Below are 17,853 nucleotides of genomic sequence, written 5' to 3' on the forward strand. Positions count from 1 at the left end.
TGACTACTAAAGAAACCTGGGCTTTTCATTCATTGAAATAAAGCGCCTGGAACTGGACAATGTGACATGTCTCAAAGTATAAAATGTTGGAGATTTCAACAGTGGAGTATTTCCTGTTCCTAGTGAACAGCTGGATTTATTCAATCCAATTATTGTATAAAATATGAACACAGCCAGTCTCTGCCTTTATTGAAAATCTAGCCTGAGGCATTCCTATGAATATAGCACATGCAGCAGTGCTGAATCAACCTTGTTAGAGTACACTTTGACAGCCAGAGATTTATTCAAACAGTGGTATTCAGGCCTGTCGTGGAGTGGATGGCTCTTCAAAATTATCTGTACATCAAATGTCTTAATTATTTGTAATTTCTAGTAATTTTGGCATTGGTAGATTTGGATTTCTTCCTGTTACATTGTTTAGTATGTTAAATAGAATTTTTTGTTCTAGTAATAGCTGCTTTATACTGTGTTGTAAATTAGAATGCAGAAGTTGCATCTTTTTCTGCCAAAGAACTTTGCAAGTTACCAAATGAAGCAAATAAATAGATATAAATACAGTAGTTCGAGAAAGAATGGAGAAAGCAGTGGGAAGATTGGTTGCTCTACAAGCGTGGGCACTTTCTGTTTTTAGTGTATACCCCTGGCACAGACTAATGGAAAGCTTTCAAGATATTTTCAGGAAATGTCTGCTTTCATCTTGCTTATCTGAGCTGGCTGCTTCCAGTGAACTGTGGTCAGCTTCATCTGCAAAGCCTGTGCAAGAGGTTCCCCCGCTAAAAGCTTTGAAGCATTACAAAATGTTCTGGGATTAGTTTATAAGCATTTGGCTGCAGTATTTAAACAAACTCAAAATGACCATGATCACTAAACAAAAGCCATCATTATATGTGTGCAGCCACTTTAGATAAATGTGTCATGTGGAGATGTACTCTAGAGGTTTACTCTCTTGGATATAACAGTTCAGGAACTGGAGAATCTTGGGTTCAAGTATGTGTTTTTACTCCTCTGCACACGAGAGCACATCTATTGCTCAGCACTGACATTTCTAAATCATTTTAAGAGGAATTTAGATGTTTCTGATATCACTACCGTGTTCTTATCTGAAAGTGTGTGAATGTTTGAAGTGTATGAATTTAATGTACAAATACATATAGGATATGAATCAGACTTGAAGAGTGACTCTTTTTCCTACAGAAGCCACACACAAGTCAGCTGGATGATATTTTACTTAGCATGTCTGATGATGGAAGTTTGGTTTCAGCCGAGAAAAATCATTTCTCATTAGCCTAGAAATATAATTGTTTCCCATTTTGAAATGGAGCTAAGCTTGTAGGACCAAGAATCCAAAAAGTCTTTTTATAGAAGCATTAGACTGTGGTTATGGTGTTGTGTTTATCTGTAGAGTTATATTATTATGTGAAATAGAGAAAAGTCAACTTTGTCTTAATGCATTAAAACATCATCTTCCTTTTTTTCTCTTAATTTTAGGCTTTCGTTTGGTATGTGTGAATTCAAATAGATTTCCTGTTAAGCAGTTCTTAAGTCTTTTAAGCATTTTTTCTATTAAGTTTGCTTACTTACCAGCAATTTCTAAGCAAACTTGAAGCTGCTTATTTGGCATATTGTGGACATGATCAATGTTTATCTTAGTTCTTTCTGGCATGTTCCAGTATTACTTAGGAAACACAGAACAGTACCATGAGGGATTTCAGTGTTGTTAATTGGGATATTAACATTAACAATATAGCAATTAAAGTTGGTGCCAACTTTAAAATTACTTAAATATCTTCCTCTTTCATAAGGGAGGAAATAGAAGAAACCTTAACAGTTTCCAAGAAGGTGTTTCTCCTGGAACAAAAAACCCCACTGCTGCTGTGATGTTACGCAGGAAGTGACACTGTGAATCTCATTGCAGCCCATACAGCTGCAGTCTTTTCTATGCTGCTGTTCTCATGGGTAGCCTTCTAAATGGGATATTTGGATGTGCTGTGTAACTTTCATGTATGCCCAGCACAAACTCTCTGCTGCCAGGAGAATTCCTTTCTCTTTAAGTGCTGGAGCCTTAGCACACACAGTGTCGTGGACTCCTGCATGGATTGAGGAGGGTTGGCTCAGAAAGCTGCCATCTCTGCACCTGCCAGCTCTGCTGTCCAGTGCAAGGGAAGAGCAGGGGCATGGCTCCCTGCCAAGTGTCTTGGAAATCCCTCCAAGAGATAGAAATCTGCATGTTCCCAGCAGCTGTTTGTGTGGGCATTCAGACTGACATCGTGCACAACCAGCAGAGCTGCTGTGCAAAGTGCATCACCAGCTATAAATTGTCCTTCGTGGTGGTGGTCTGACAAATCTTTTTGTTAGAGTCTAGAAAGACTTTAATGTAAAACATCATTTTAGGTGATCTGCTTCAGTCTGTTGGCAACTTTATATTCCAAATTTACTTGTGAATTAAGAACATGGTAGTAGGAAAAGTACTTTCTTCTGACACTTCCTTTCAGCCTTTTGTGTGAGTGAGTTGTTGCCAGTCGTGTTTCAAGCTCTGACACAGCGTGCTGGATTTCAGAAAGCTGCTGCAGCATGGTGACTCATTGAGCTGACTTGGTCAGTGGAGTTCATGTCCCATTGAACTTTGTGCCACAACTACAATCAAGCACATGGAAAAATTGCCCAGAGAGAGAACTGTTTTAAATGGATGTTTCTTTAAAAGGGATACGTTTAGATTTCTTTTGTAATGTCATGTTTTTTCTCCTTCCATCATCAGTTCTTTTCTTATTGGAAGTCACGTCATGAGTAGTACAGTGGCACAGAATAGTTGCATAGAAAAAGTTGTACAGTAGTAGTAGTATAGACAGCTCTGAATTAATGCTGCAAGTAAGACATTAGTAATTCACATTTACAGCTGCCCTAAATTTTAAACTAAATTTACTTCAAGTTCATCTACTGTGCAAACTATTCACGTTTCAACTGAATCCTGCAACTATAGTCCTATGAAAATAGACTTCCTTCCTCATTAATAATTAATCTTAATACATTCAATGCAAACATTTTTTTTATCATGAAAGACTACCCGTCTGTTAAAAGAAAAACATGACTGGCACACACTTGAATCTTTTCTATTGAGAGTTTTAATTTTATCTTAGTTAACTTTGTGAAGAACAGCCTACTTTAGTGGAGATACAACATATAAGCAATGTTTTTGACTAACAGAAAACTTCATTAATGAAGACTAAAGTCCATGTTAATTCGGCTTGTTTCTGAAACAAAAAAAAAAAGTAGAGATGCACGTCACTGGAAAGGTTAGTATAGCTTCCTGTCATGTGATCCCCAGGTATTTTGTACCAGCAGAGTTTTAGCATGGATTCTGGAGTAACGTGTTTGGTTCCATGCAGGCAGTCATAATGGCACTTCTAGTAGGCTGAATGGTGTGTCCTGTTCTTTAGCACTGAAATAAATTGTGCCCAAAGTAGAAGTACTGTATTCCTTAACTCTTCTGGAACCACTCTAACAGCAAAAGTTCCTAAAAAATCCCAGTGAAAGAGCAGTATTGTTTGAAGATCTAATCATTCTTCTCTTGTGGTGCTTGATGCAGATTTTGGAATGTAAAACCTTACGACACTAAACAGTAAGGGTGTCTAGAAAGCCAAGGGAGAGAGAAGATTAACTTAGAGAGGAGTGTAATTATTTTGATGTGATAATTGATAGTGGACAGTACACTGATGGAGACCTGGTTTTGTGTCCTGATACTGTAGGAAAATGCAAAGGCAGTCTGTACCTCTCATTACTTCTTGAGATAAAATAAACATTTTGACACCCAGTGGCACTTACCCAGTCTGGCAATTAAGGTCTGACCTGAAGTGAGATGTTAACAGTGAAGGCAAAATGTACAGTATTTTCTGAAATGTTTTCCTTTCATATTTATGAAAACAGAAAAATACAGCTTCTTTTGGGAAGGAAGGAAGGAAATGCATAACACCCAAAGATGATGTATAAAATGTTTCTGCAGACAGTTAGCTGTGATAAAGCTCTCAGAATTTACAGACAATCCAAGCCAGTGGATTTAGCATCAGGGCAGGTGGCTCTTTTTACACGTATGTAATTAAAATAAATACTGGGGACAAGAAGACTGCAACCAGTCAACCAGAATGTTGTGTAAGTCAACATAATCATATCTTCATAATCTAGAACCATCTAGATTGTTTTGCAAAACATGTCTGCAGCAGTACACGTTCATTTCTCATTCCTCCTCACCAGAGAAAGTGTGCTTTAATTGGCTGGTAGCAAACATAGCCAGCCAGCATGTGGATGCTTATTGCAGAAACTGTGAAGTGTATATGCATAATTGTATCCTATAGGTGCAAGAAGTGCAGATGCTTGGCTGTTTAGAGGCTTGAGATGCCAGCACATTTCATTTTGATGTATACCACACACACTGTGTTCCACAGAAATGCACATTGCGCTCTCTTCCACCCTCTGTCCAGCTGAACATCTGAAGGCACTGACTAGATCAAATAAATTCATCATAAAACTCAGTATTTCTGAGATGAGGTATTACGGTTTTTAAAAAGTTAAAGAATAGTTGAGATTTGTCTGGCTCTTCATATTTGTTCCAAACCTCAGTACTTACTCTGCTGGGTTTAGACATATGTTTAGTTCAGTGTACTTTCACAAATCAGTGTTAATAGTGCTCTTCTGCTGCAGAGCTGGTAAGATTGAGATTAAGGGTAGAAAACTGTCATCATCAAACTGGTAGTAGATTAGGAAATAAAACAAGCAGGAAAAGGGTTGGGGGTTTTTTGTTGTTGTTGTTTTGGTTTGTTTGTTTCTTAAACCTAGTGTGCTGTTATTTCTGGGAAAAGATGCTTAAGAATCCATAACTTTTGGGAATTCCTAAGAACGTCATTTTGAGAGGTCCAAAACCACGCCGGCATTTGTTTTCAAAATTGGAAAAGACAAATAGGAAAGTGTTGTTGAGGTTGTTACATTTAACTTCTGAATTAAAAAAAAAAAAAAAAATTGGACGCAGTTTAAGCAAGGTTATTCCTAGCAAGTTTCTTTACTCAGCTGCATTATTCCAGGTGCTTGATCTGTATACCGGACTCTAATCAAGTTACAATGTTAAAAAGTTGTGAAACTAAACTATGGTCAATTTTATGATCATTGTTTCCCTAGTAACTGAGCACAGGTGAGTACATTTTATAAAGTCAAGTACTGACATTATTTACCTAAGCATATTGCATTGTAGCTGTTTTAACTTACTGTAAGTCAGTATATTTTATTCTGTATTTTTTGAAATTTTTTTTTCTTCTTACATACCACTGAGGTAATGAATTGATAGGAATGTCCGTATGTGAAAGAATGAAGTTCAGCACTTGCAAAAATGGAGATATATAGATATATATGTATGTATAAAGCAATCTTTAACCCATAAAATATATCAGGTTTGAATATAAAGGCATCTTTTAGATATTAAATTGTTCCACTGATTGTGCACAATAATTCATACAAAGATATGTATTTTACAAAGTACTTAAGAGGTTCAGGTTCTAAAAATCTTACATTTTAGCATTTTTTAATCCAAGACTTACACCCATGCTTAATTTCATGTGGCTAGTTAATCCAGATGCTTCAATGGTATAGATTACAGTATCTGAGAGGTGTCACAGGAACACCTTGTGGAACATAAAAAGGAAAAGAAGACTGAAAAGGATGAGCGAATCAATTTTTAAATAAATTTTAAATGTACTAGATTTAAAATTATGACTAAGTTAAAGAAGAGGGGGAAATGGGACTAAATGATCAAACTGAGAAGTACCTTTGATCTGTCAGCTGGTTAGCAGGAAACAGTCTTCAAATAAATGGAGCTCTTTAAACAAAGCCTGTCCTTGAAATGTGTACATAAGAAACTTAGAATTGTTAGGGAGAAACAGCTGATAGTGATTTCTTCTGGGTTCATATTAGGAACTTTTTTTTGCCTTGGCATTATGCTGATTAGTAAGCTGAATTAAAAGTTTGTGTATGACTGTAAGGGCTTTAAATGGCACACAGTGTTGTAGATGTTCTAATGCTTTGTGTCTGTGAGCTAACATTGTTAACATTGGAATATGGTAATGTAGATGTGTAACACGCTCCATTTGTTTTTTTAAAAAATCATCCTGCAGTGTCTGTTGTACAAAATAGTGAAACAAAGTCTGATTTGCCAAAACTTTGTAGAAGAGAACTCTGGATAAGAAACTGTAGATATTACAGTTGGAGATGGTGTTGGTGCTTCCTTAGTCTTCTTGCCTGCCTCGAGGTCTTTCTAATCCACTGTTAAAGAAATCTGGAAGTGGCATATAATTGCCCAAGTAATTGATTTTTGCCAGACTTATATTATATTTTTGTAGATGGCAGTTTTGGTAGTAATTTAAAAATTGCTGTCTTTAAAAATAGATACGTGAAACATCACTGTAAGAGGAGGCAAATAGAAGTATTCCATATTATTACTGTGGCTTTAAAGGAGTCATAAAGCACAATATTTCCAGAGTATTGGCTGTCACCTTTCTCATTAGACAGGATAAGCCTGAGTTAAAAGCATCAATCACAGAGTACCCAAAGAAGCCAAGTGCTTTGTGTTACAGGATCAGCATAATGCTAGCAAATTCTTGCAGGCATGGTGATGTCATTTTCCACCTGCTGAATCTTAGTTCCTTTCCTGGGCAACTGCTGACTCTGTTCTGTGTGTGCATATATACAGCAAGCCACTTGCTCAGAAAGAACATTGTGGGAGTGATGCTGTGTGAGAAAACTCAGTGGAAATGTTAAAATAGTTGTACACAGCAATAGATGTCTAAATTTTGTCTGAATTGAATAGAAATTGTTGCTATTGTGTTTATGTGTTATTGGTCAGTCATGGGGAGGTGAAATATGGGAGAAGAAATGCCATTTTCTAGTTACTTTCCGACAAGAGTTGTATTATGTAATTAATTGTGTTGTGGTAAAATAGTGTGAGTTATGTAAACTGAAAGTTTCAGATGCTTAGCTAATTTTTGAGGCATTTAATTTTTTTTTGCAGTTAATTGTCCACAGAATGTACGTTCTAAGGCGTGTTGCCTGCAAGTATACAATGTACAAATAGCACCAAATGTCTGTACTGAATCGTCACATCATTTGATGAAATGTCACCATGAGTTCTTTGAACACATTCTTTTGGGTGTTCCTTTGCATTAGACCTTTACTTTGCCTGTAAAATTAATTACTGGCCTAATAATAGAATTTTTTTTAATATAGGAAAAAGTTTTTTACTTGTCCTTCATTAAAAGCCAGTGGTCATCTGTCTTACAGAAGTTAATATTTTTAGGACAGTCTGAATTTACTTGAGTTTTTTCCTTTTCTCTGTCTTTTTGTATCAGTGCAATATTACTATAAAATTTTTTCATTGCATGATCTTTGTAGTTATACAGCTATTTGTTACAAATAACAGCTAGCAGATGATGGAGTGATCCTTAACTTTCAAGGGAGAGGAAGAAAGTGGCATAAGCAATACATCCTGATATTCATGCAAATTATTTGTTTGTTAGGTTAAAAAAAAATTCCCAAAGATCCAGAACATTTGCATTTTCTTAAATCCATTTTAAATTAATAATTCTGTACCTGATAAGGTAACTCTAAGTCTATGGCCTCAACTCTTCTCTTCTGCAGTTTAGTTAAACCATTCAAATGCCTTTAAATATTTTCTCATGCAGCTTAATGGAAAAACAAATGATGACCTCATACAAAGGGAAAGGCAAGAAATGACTGCTCATTTGGAATGTTACTGAGCCTGCAAAGTCTTTTGCAATTGTCCACTGGGCTTCCCAAGGCCTTGTGAGGAGAGCACGGTGTGACACGAGGGAGCTGTGCCGCGCAGGCTGCGCCCCAGTCCCTGCCCCCTGCCCTAGGGAGCGCTGGGCTTTGGGCTGCTGCAGCTTCAGCTGTGCCCCAGCCTGTTCTCAATAGCCAGTGCCTCTCTGGATACAAATAACTCACTGCGGGGAGAGCGTGGGGGCAAGAAGGAAAGAAAGAAAAGCAGATCCGTTGTCTTTTTAGATAGTAAACACTTCCATCAAATGCTTAGATAACCCCTGCTACTGTTAGAAAGCCTTTCCTTTTACTCTTGGTCATATCCAGCTGGCTACACCGCAAGTGAAATGTTGGCCCCATTAAAAGGGAATGGAAGTTGACTTGCATCTGGATGGCAACTATATGAAAAATGTGTGTGGAAGGTGAACTTCACATGAAGAAAAAACGCCTTTTGCTTAATTATATACATAAACGTGTATCAAAGAACATATTTATTGAAGAGACTTGTAGAAGCTGCATAGGAAAAAATTAAGGTCGTGAAAGCGATTAACAAAGTTAACTTTTGAATGAACCCTAATTTTTGCTGTATACTTGGATTGTATAGGAATTCCAGCCGTTGATTTTGAATCACTGTTGGTAGCATTGATTTAAATGTAGTGGACAAAAATTTTAAAGCATGAATAATTTAGTTTCTGTTGCCATCAGAGAATTAAAGTGCCTGTGCTGGATTCTGTGGACAAGTCAGTACACAATAATGAAAGGAAGTTAAATAATAAATAAAACATAAGTTGCACTTCAGTTACAAAATTCTTGTTTTTATGATGAGAATAGGATCTTCAGGCTATATTTAAAACTAGACCAGAAGTGGCTTTTTTATCTCAGTAAGAAAACCGCTTTTTTATTTCTGTCAGTTATTGCTCTTTAATACTGTGGACTGTAGAGTGTTCTTTCATTAAGAAAGTATAATACAGAAATATATTGGGGGAAATTACAGAAAACCACCCCTGAATGCCAGTTTCCTCTTTGACTGATTGGATATGGTAACAAAAGGCCCCAACCTAGAGACTGTTTTAATTGCAGAGTTGCAAGTGACACTGGTCATAATTACTTTTTTCCAGTACTAGTACAGTTTAATTTAAAAGATTCAATTCAAAGATATATATTTAAATTCTTTAGCATCTTGTTTGTAAGTTAGATGCTTCCAGTTCATGATTGTCTGTCAAATATTAATGTGTTCTAATGGAAATTGTTCACTCTGGAGACAGACTTTTGCTTTTAAGGGTTTGGGTTTTTTTATGTTGAGTTTTTTAAATCAAGCTCAAGCTAAAGTTATAAGAAACAAGTACGGGTTTGGGTTTTTTTCACTGAAACTGCAAACTTAATGGCTAAATTACGTAAGTTGAGGCTGTCATATTTTCTAATTTCTGAGCATATCTTTAAACATAATAATTAAGTGTACCCACTTAATTACACCAAAGAGAATGATTTTTTTTTTTTTTTTTTAAGCTCCCTGGTGTTGCATCTTTATCTTAGAGCTAGACTCACGTTGTGCTTCAGATCAGCTTTCTGCCCAATACTAACTTCAGCCTGATGGATGCACCATGCTTTGGGATTTAAGATACTTTACTAACAAAATTGCAGTCCCTAGACAAGCTTACTGTATCTAGTGAGACACTGGAAGTGAGAGATTCTGCCTCAAGGTAGCAGCAATGTATTGTGAAGAACGCGCAAAACTACAGCATGGTTTCAACTTACTCTGTCTGAGTGCCTTTGGGTAGGGATTCATGAAATGGATAAATGCAGCAAGTGCAGGAGTTCAGCTCGTCAACTGAAGCACTGCTGTAAGTGATTGATACACAGCAGCACTACCCTTGCATGGACAGGCAGATGGTCTGTGGGCTGCAATGCACATCCAATTCACTGAGTTTTATTGCTGATGTGTAACACTTGCTGCATTGACTCAGTCTAGCCAGTTGTCTTAAACAAAACAAATTGCTTTTGTTTAATCAGTTGTGTGGGAGACCTCCTTAAAAGGAACATAACTAAGATGGAATCTAAAAGTGTATTCTATGAAACCAATGTGTTAAAAGAAAGGCATTTCTGATTACTAATGTTTTCATTGCATTGCTAAGCTCATCGAATCTGTAACATAAGAGTAGTGCAAATATATTTGGAGTGTTAAAAAAAAAACCCACAAAAACAAAACACGCCAGCCCTTCTGTGTTGATGCAGTAGAACCCATTAGCCTGGCATCTGCATGGTTATCTGCATGGTTATAGCTGGAGCAAGAGTCTATTGGTCAGTTTGTTGGCACCCTTGTAGCACATATGCAGTAGTCTGTGTCTGTGGTTTTGTTAGGGAAGTGGGAAAAATGCTGCCTGTAGTGCTGCCAGCTCTTGTTTCATTTGTGTTCTGAAACAAGTGTTAAGGAAACTTGTGTGATCATTCATTAGTTCATCATCCTGACAGAAAACTAGTTATCAATGATCCTGGTTATGATGATCTTAAAAAATTAAGTCTTAAGTGACTAAAACAAAAGGTAGAAATAAACAGAGAATAAAAAACCCCAACCCTTATGCTGTGGTGGTTGTTAAGAGCTTTATTCACAGTGTTTAAATACCTGTAACTGGCAGAAAGATAACTTACTTTCCAAAGCTTACTTTGGAAAGAGAGGTACTGCTTACCTGTTCTATCATTCTCTTTTATACTTCTGTTCTTGTTCAAGTTCCAAGCATGTCAAACAAGGTAAGGGACTTTAAAAATTGGGGTTTGATCCCTGGCTTCTACCACAAGCAGAGGCTTTTCTTCATGAGTGTACAGATGCTTTCCTTGATATTGGGGCAAATTATGTGCACTCAAATTGTCAGCAATTTATGTTTAAGTGAACAATTTTGAGGAGTGGAAAGGAACCCAAGTCTTAAGTGGTTGTGTTTTTACCCCTGTTTTTAGGTGTCTGTTTCAGAGAGCTGTAACTGACTGGTAACACAGTGGTGGCTTTGGAAATTTGTAACTTTTTCGAAGGGAATCACAGAATTCATCTTAAAGCTTCAGAAAGCTTTCCCTGAGATCCAGTAGCTGAGGGAGGGATGGTACTGGACAATTGGTTTGGGTTTTTAGAAAGAATATTCACACCCCTGCATAGGAAATGCCAATGAATGCTTTTAACTACATAAAAGTTTTATCTTTTCTGAATGTATTCAGCTGTCTTTGTTAAGGTATGCGTAGATGTAAGAACAAGCTGCGCACCCTATCGTATCAATTAATGAAACTTATTCCTAAAAATCATTGAGGTTGAACTCCTAAATATATTCGCCCAATGATTTTGTAAGGCAACTGATTCATAGAAAGCTTGGGTCTTGAGCTGAAGCACTGAAACTATGTAAACATTTTGTGGTAGCCATATGTCCTTTAATAGCTTGATAATAATTGATTATTCTTCACATGAATTCCACTTTAGTGGGTTTTTTTTCTTGAACATACAACATATGTGGAATAGCCAGCAAATACAAATTGTATCAATCAGATACAGTTTGACATTTTTAACACTTCTTAAACGTTATGAATGCCTGTTTACCATATGGTGTAAGTGGGTGTGCAGGAAACTACATTTTCATCAAGTCTGATATACTACTTTTCCATGATCTGAGCATGAACATTTCCTTTTAGTAGCTCTTGCTGAAGGCAAGCCTTTGAAGAATGGGTGTGCCATTTTGGACTGTAACATTTACATGTGTACTTCTGTAGGTGGTTATTTTAAAATCAATTAACCCATTAGCTTTTCTTATTTTTGACTTTATTCATAAAAGTTTGTTAATGCTGCAACATGTGAAAAAGGTAATAGAAAAGCAAAATTTATATTTTCTTTCCACTGGTGCACTAGCCAGTTGTTTTTATTGTGGTCCCAAGTATCCTATTTCCTGTTTATAATCTACATTTGTAGAAGATGCAGCAGACTTTCAAGGGAATTCTACAATCTTTGAACTGAAATCCTGTGTGTCATTAAATTGAATTAGTCATCATAGTTCCTCCAGAGATAAGATCACTGTAATTTTCTGTGACTTGAAGATACTGATCCCAAATGCTGTTCTGGCTCGTTTGCATACAATTAAGGTTTAATTCAGTTAAGCAGTCCCTCAGCACTCTCTTGTGCAGTACCTCAAATATACATTGGACCAGTGTTACTTAGAGCATGTAACTCACCTCTCCATGTGTTAAACCTGTAACTTGTGCTTGCTCCTTTCCCAGACTAAAGCTTCTGCTTCTGCTGCAACAGCCACCTGAAACTAGAAAAGTACTCAATGATAACTGCTTTTCAAATGACAAGTTAAAGCATCACTTAAAGGTCAAAAGGACACAGTTTTCCAAGAGAAAAGTGTTTGTACATATATTTGTAAATATTTAACATGTTGCCCCATCAAGGTGCAACTTTTAAATAATTGCTACAAACTTGCATGTGCCTCTCTGAAATTATTTTTTGATTTAGTCTCTTGCTTACCCGATAATCAGCAGCTTAAGTAGTTTTAAAACAAAGTTCAGGTAAGAAAAAAAATTGATTCATGTCTAAAGCTTAGTTTTTAACTTCCATTTCTTAATATTTAATGACTGGCAATTTCTCTGAAAATAGCAATACCTTTTTCTTTCTTTCTTCATGTAAGCTGTAATAGCTACTCTTTAAACTGTGTGTCTTAAACAGGGTCTGACATTTAAGACATGCTTGTAATTCGTGAAACTATGTAATATCACCAACTGCAGTTCCAAAAAAAGAGCACGTGAGCTTCACGGTAATAAATATTTTGGTTTTAGAGTATTCCTTAAAACGGCACAAGCCTTCTGCCGTTTTTGAAAAATAATACCCTTGTTAATATCCTCTTAAGCCCATGTCAGGACTAAGAAAATTCAGATAAAAATGCATGTAAATCTACGTCACAGCCAGGAGAATGGTTTACAGTGCTACAGCTACCTCACACCAGCACTCAGGAAGTCATGACTGTTTCCGCCACCAGTATTTTTTTCATATGCAACCTGCAGAATTCTGAGAAGGGTGAAAAAGTATAAATGCATCTCCTGATCTTCCTCCTGCTATCCCTGTCTCCAGACTGACGCTCTGCAGTGGTTCCTCTGATTTCTATCAGCGCTTCCTGTGTTCTGTGCTGATAAAGCGCCACCCTGCAAACCCAGCCTGCGCAGGGGCTCTGATTTCCCGGCCCAGGGAGTCACCCAGTGCCTCCCTCCGGAGAACAACGGCGTGAATTCTGGCTGCCATCAAGTGCCATGCAAAACCTAGAGCCTCAGGCCAAAAATCACCAACTTGATTCTGAATACTTCTCTTTTATACACATAGAGCAGAGGTTATGTTTAAGTCATTTCTTTCCACATCTTACCCTTACTGTCCTTCTCCCCAAGTTTCAGTGTCTGAGAGCTGAACTGTTTAGCTAAATGTACATACTGAAATGGAATCCAGAAAGAAAGGGGAAGTAATTTTAACTCATTAAAAGTTTTTTGGGTTTTTTTTAGGGCTGTTATATTGTGGTTTGGGGGGTTTGGGGGGGGGGGGGGCTTTGTTTTGTTTTCGTTTGTTTGTGGTTTTTGTTGTTTGTTTGTTAGTTTGGGGGTTTTTTGCAAATTTATTTTTTTATTAAGAGGTTCTTATTTACCATGTCTTGTAAGGTCCTTTGTTTCTGTTTTATCACTCTTTTTGCTTAACTTAAAAGAATCTTCTCTCATATGCAGCTTTATTCAAGTGGAGGTGGTCTTAATACCAGTGACTGCAGAAAAAACTCACTTGAAGACTTCCTGAGCTGGAAGTTTTTAGGAAGCTATAAACTATCTTGAATTTCTTATTAAAAGTACATCATTGCACAGATGTATTCTAAAAGAACTCTTTTTGTGTATGGTGTCAATGGGCACTGTTTATCTACAGTATTTGAGACAGACTAACTTGCTGGGATAGGAGTTCTTGTTAAGTGATCTTATCAGTAAATCTTTGGTGTTGAAGTTTCCTAACATTCAGCAGAAGCTTTAATATTTTATTTTGTTCATTAAAGATTTTTTTTTTATATTTGGGCCTAGGAAGATTCAGCTGTTACTACCTTTGCAATATTTTGCAATAGAGTTAGGAGATAAAGGAAGGACTTCAGGATAAAAATATATTTGGATAAATTAAAGGGCACATGAGAACAAACAGCTCAGTATTTCACCTCATCTGCAGATTCTATATATGTCGACGATCTGCATAGTGGTAGCTCCTTCCAAACTGAGGAATTTTATATCTCTTTTATATTTTAATCATATGAAGAAGTATATAACTTTTACTGTGTGACTGTTTAGAAGCATTTTGGTAAAGAAATAATGACTGGGATCCTTCCTTTTATAGATGTAATTGTGTGTTCCGCACTTTGTTCGTTCTCACATCTGTCTACATTATGTTACATCTACGTACAATTGATTAGAGGCGTACAAACAACTCTCAGTTTTTCTAATTAGTTTTTATTTACTACATACTAATAAAAAATCATTTTGGTACTGCTTATATTGTATATCATACAGTCTGTTATATACTGTAATTAATCAAATGTGACATTATAAACTGGTTTTCTTCAACACAGTTGTTTAAACTCACAAGCTTTGCTTTTTAACATCTGCCACTTAAAAGCTGCTTTACTGTATGAAATATGTTTGGTTTTTTCCCAGGTTGTCACAAATAACTCCACTTTTCAAGAATACTCAGACAAGCCCAATGTACACACAGTTCCTAACCAAATTACTGGAAGAACTGCATTTCAAAAATGAAGATCTGGAAAGTTTAACAAGAATATTTAGAATGGACTGACAACTTGAATGGTCAGTCAACTTTAAGCTACTCTGTGAGTCTTAAAACCAAGCTGGTTAACCACGGGTTTGATTTTCAGCATTTTGTAAGTATGTATAGTAACTACAGATTGTATCAGCTGGAGCAGAAAATGTGTGAAGCAAATTTTAAAGAAATATGTATGGTATGGAAATGAGTGTCATCATTTTGTCACTTACAGTAAATGCTAGCTGCTTACTTATCACACTAATCTTTTGATAATGTATGGTTGGTTTACTGCAATTTTGAGAGGAATTTTTACTACCACAGTTTATTAAAAAAAAAAATAAAAAAATCTGTGTGTCTACAATGGCTAACACTCAGCAGGGTTTTTTAAATTATTACAATGAAATTGTTAGATTTTGTGATATAAAACTGAGTTAAGAGACACTCTTTTTTTTGCATACTCTTGAGGTTACATTTGTCATTCCAGGCAGGCCAAAGAATTTAAGTGCAAATACCTTACTTATGTTGATCACACTCAGTTGATCCAATGAATATAGCATTATAGTATCATTACTGATCTCACTCCTTTGTTCCCCACAGAATAACATGATCATCTTAGTATCTCCTACTACCTGAAATAGTTGCATGGAGAACAAAAGGACACCTTCTTTGTTGTTTGAGCTTTTTCAAATTAAAAATGCAATTTGGAATGAATTGTCGTACTTGCATTTCTGCTTTTTCATTTCCTTCCTAAGGGTAAGAATTTTGAAGTCTTGTGAAGGAGGTGACCAACCACAGTTGTTCAAGTTAAAACATGGATCATCTGAAAAGTGTTTAAAAGCAGTAGAAAGGAATTTGGATTGGTTTGGTTTTTCTTGGTTTGGAAACCTTCAGTCCAATTTTGTCTGCCGGGATCAGGGAAGGAAGGGGGAAAAGCGTGTGAGCCTCCAAGGGTAAGAGCAGTGCTGCTGACATTTTTCCAGTTGCCCCCGTGCATGGAGCAGGAATCTTTAGGAATAATGACAACAGTACACAAATATGTCTGATTCATAGCCTGTTTGTCTTGCTACTTCTAAGAAAAGGGGTGGTCTTCGAACTTGTGTAAAAGTTATTTTTAAACAGACTATGATTGTTACTAATTTGGACTTCTAAAATATATTTTAATAACTAAAAATTTTTTGCTTTCAGTAGTCATTTCATTTCAAAGAGTTGTGTTATTTAGGCTGTGTTTCGTATTGCTTCTGTCACTGATTATAAATTGCTCTTTAAAACTATTTCACTAGTAATTCTTAATGATTCCATAATATGCTTTATTGCATAGTTCTCAGTTCATAGGACACTGTATTTTGAGAGACTTGGGAAGCTGTAACTGATAACTGCTCAGTCTGCAGTAAATGCCAGCACTAGTCAAGGCTGAGGCAAGCCTTACCAGGGCTGCTACACATCCACTCCATATAAAAAACCAAAGTTTATTCCTTTGCTTTGCTTCTGTAATTGGACACCAGAAAGGAACTCTACACTTAACTAGTTCACTGCTGTGTAGTTCCTTCATGATAATCAGAGTAAATATGTAGATTACCCCTGACACACAGAAGCTCATGCAGCTTTGCCGTGGAAGCTTCATTGTGCAGTAGACTTTATTTAGGAGATGCTTGACTTGTCCAAACATCTATTGTAATGAGAAGTTATATTCAGTGTAAGTTGCAAAAGCAACAATTTAGAATTAAGATAAGCTTTAATGCAGAGTTACAGCTATGCATTTTTATAAGTACACAGCAGGGGAAAAATACCCGTTATGATCAGAGTGTGTCTGATACAAAATTTATAAAAATTACTGGATAGAAGTTACATTGGTTTTGTACCATGATGGAAAAAGTTTACTTGATACATCTGGAGAGAAGCATCTCTCACCAAAACCTCACCGAAAGATAAACTTCTATAGAAGACTTGAGTAATAGGTATGATGCTCTGAGCAGAACTTAAACCTTGAATTTATATCCATTCACTTCTGATTTTGGAAGTTGACTAAATCTCTAGTTTTAGCTAGTGGATCCTGAGGAAGCCATTATCCTGTTCCATGCATGTTCAGCTCACAACAGTCCTATCATACGGAGTACATCTAGAAGGCATTACAAATGTACACTGTACCAGGAATGTGACTGTTGCATCAGGTTTGATGGCTCTCATTTGGAAAGTTTTTACACTTCCTGTCAGTTGTGTGATTTTTTTTTTTTTTTTTTTTTTTTTTTTTTTTGGTAGCTATTTTTAGGCTTGGTCTTCAGCACCTACTGTGTAGGAAATGTATGATTTGTAATAAGAATGAATAGGTTGCAGGCTCAAAGACCTCTTTATCAGGGTTTGCTGTCTTCCTCAGCAGCTCAAAATGTTACACTCTCAGGATTTTTGCATCTCTTCTTCCACTGCTTGTGTAGTCAGCTCACTCATTCTTTTCCTTGCCCTACGAGAACAAAATAACATTTCTCTGTGCATGAAGCCAGAAGAGTGTTCTGTAGTATGCTGGGAACACCCTGAAGGGATATTCTTCACTTACGTAATGATTTCATCTCCATTAGACATGAGTAACACACATGTACATAAATGCAGAAAGTATACATGTATACCCAATACTTTTAAATAGGAGAGAGGTTATAGACTCATCCCAAAAGGATCTTTCAATACTGTCAGCCTTAACTGGTGTATAAAAATCACAACTCAAGTACCAAAAATTCAGTTTATTTATGTCATTTTATTAGGAGCTTTGTAACAGCCTAACAGCTTAGAAATGTTCAAATCTAGATATAATTTTTTATCTTAAAGCAAATTTCTGTCACAACTATCTGTCCTTCAGAAGATGTCACTCCTTCTTAACTCAGCTGGGTTGTGGTGTTGTTCTGCCCCTTCTCATTTTGCTTACGTTGGCAAATAGATTGTTTTCTTGTGGCCTTATTTCTGTGCTTACTGTTTTCCTTCTGTGTTAGTCAAACAGTTGAGAGCAGTTAACATTTGGGTCAGTGGTGGTTTCAGCCTTATCTCAGATACACTAAATTGTAGTGACTGACTTCTGAGCTGCAGGTGTGGAGAAACATAATGAATCTGGGGTTTAGGGTAAATGGGACAGAAGCCTCTATTTCTGAACAGCTCTGTGAAAGGGGCATAAACATGGTAAAGCCATCAGCACCTGAGATGATAAGGATCATAAAGTCTCAGAAGTCCATTGCCATAATCATGTAAAGCACTGTCTGGCCATG

At 36.5% G+C, this 17,853-nt stretch overlaps 1 protein-coding gene across 2 annotated transcripts in view; it reads left to right on the forward strand.

The window, feature by feature from the left end:
- The window catches only part of RPAP2 (RNA polymerase II associated protein 2), a 35,224-nt gene extending 19,598 nt beyond the window's left edge, over positions 1-15,626 (forward strand). Inside the window, exons 12-13 of one of the 2 annotated variants that reach the window (XM_040072783.2) lie at positions 14,503-14,652; positions 15,206-15,626. In XM_040072783.2, coding sequence (XP_039928717.1) covers positions 14,503-14,641 — 139 coding nt within the window. In that variant the 3' untranslated portion in view covers positions 14,642-14,652; positions 15,206-15,626. Of the gene's footprint in view, positions 1-14,502 lie in introns of both variants that reach the window. The other variant, XM_040072784.2, reaches the window with a different exon arrangement.
- Positions 15,627-17,853: the final 2,227 nt, after the last annotated feature.

Source organism: Hirundo rustica, chromosome 9 (assembly GCF_015227805.2).
Source record: "Hirundo rustica isolate bHirRus1 chromosome 9, bHirRus1.pri.v3, whole genome shotgun sequence".
NCBI classification, from domain to species: domain Eukaryota; kingdom Metazoa; phylum Chordata; class Aves; order Passeriformes; family Hirundinidae; genus Hirundo; species Hirundo rustica.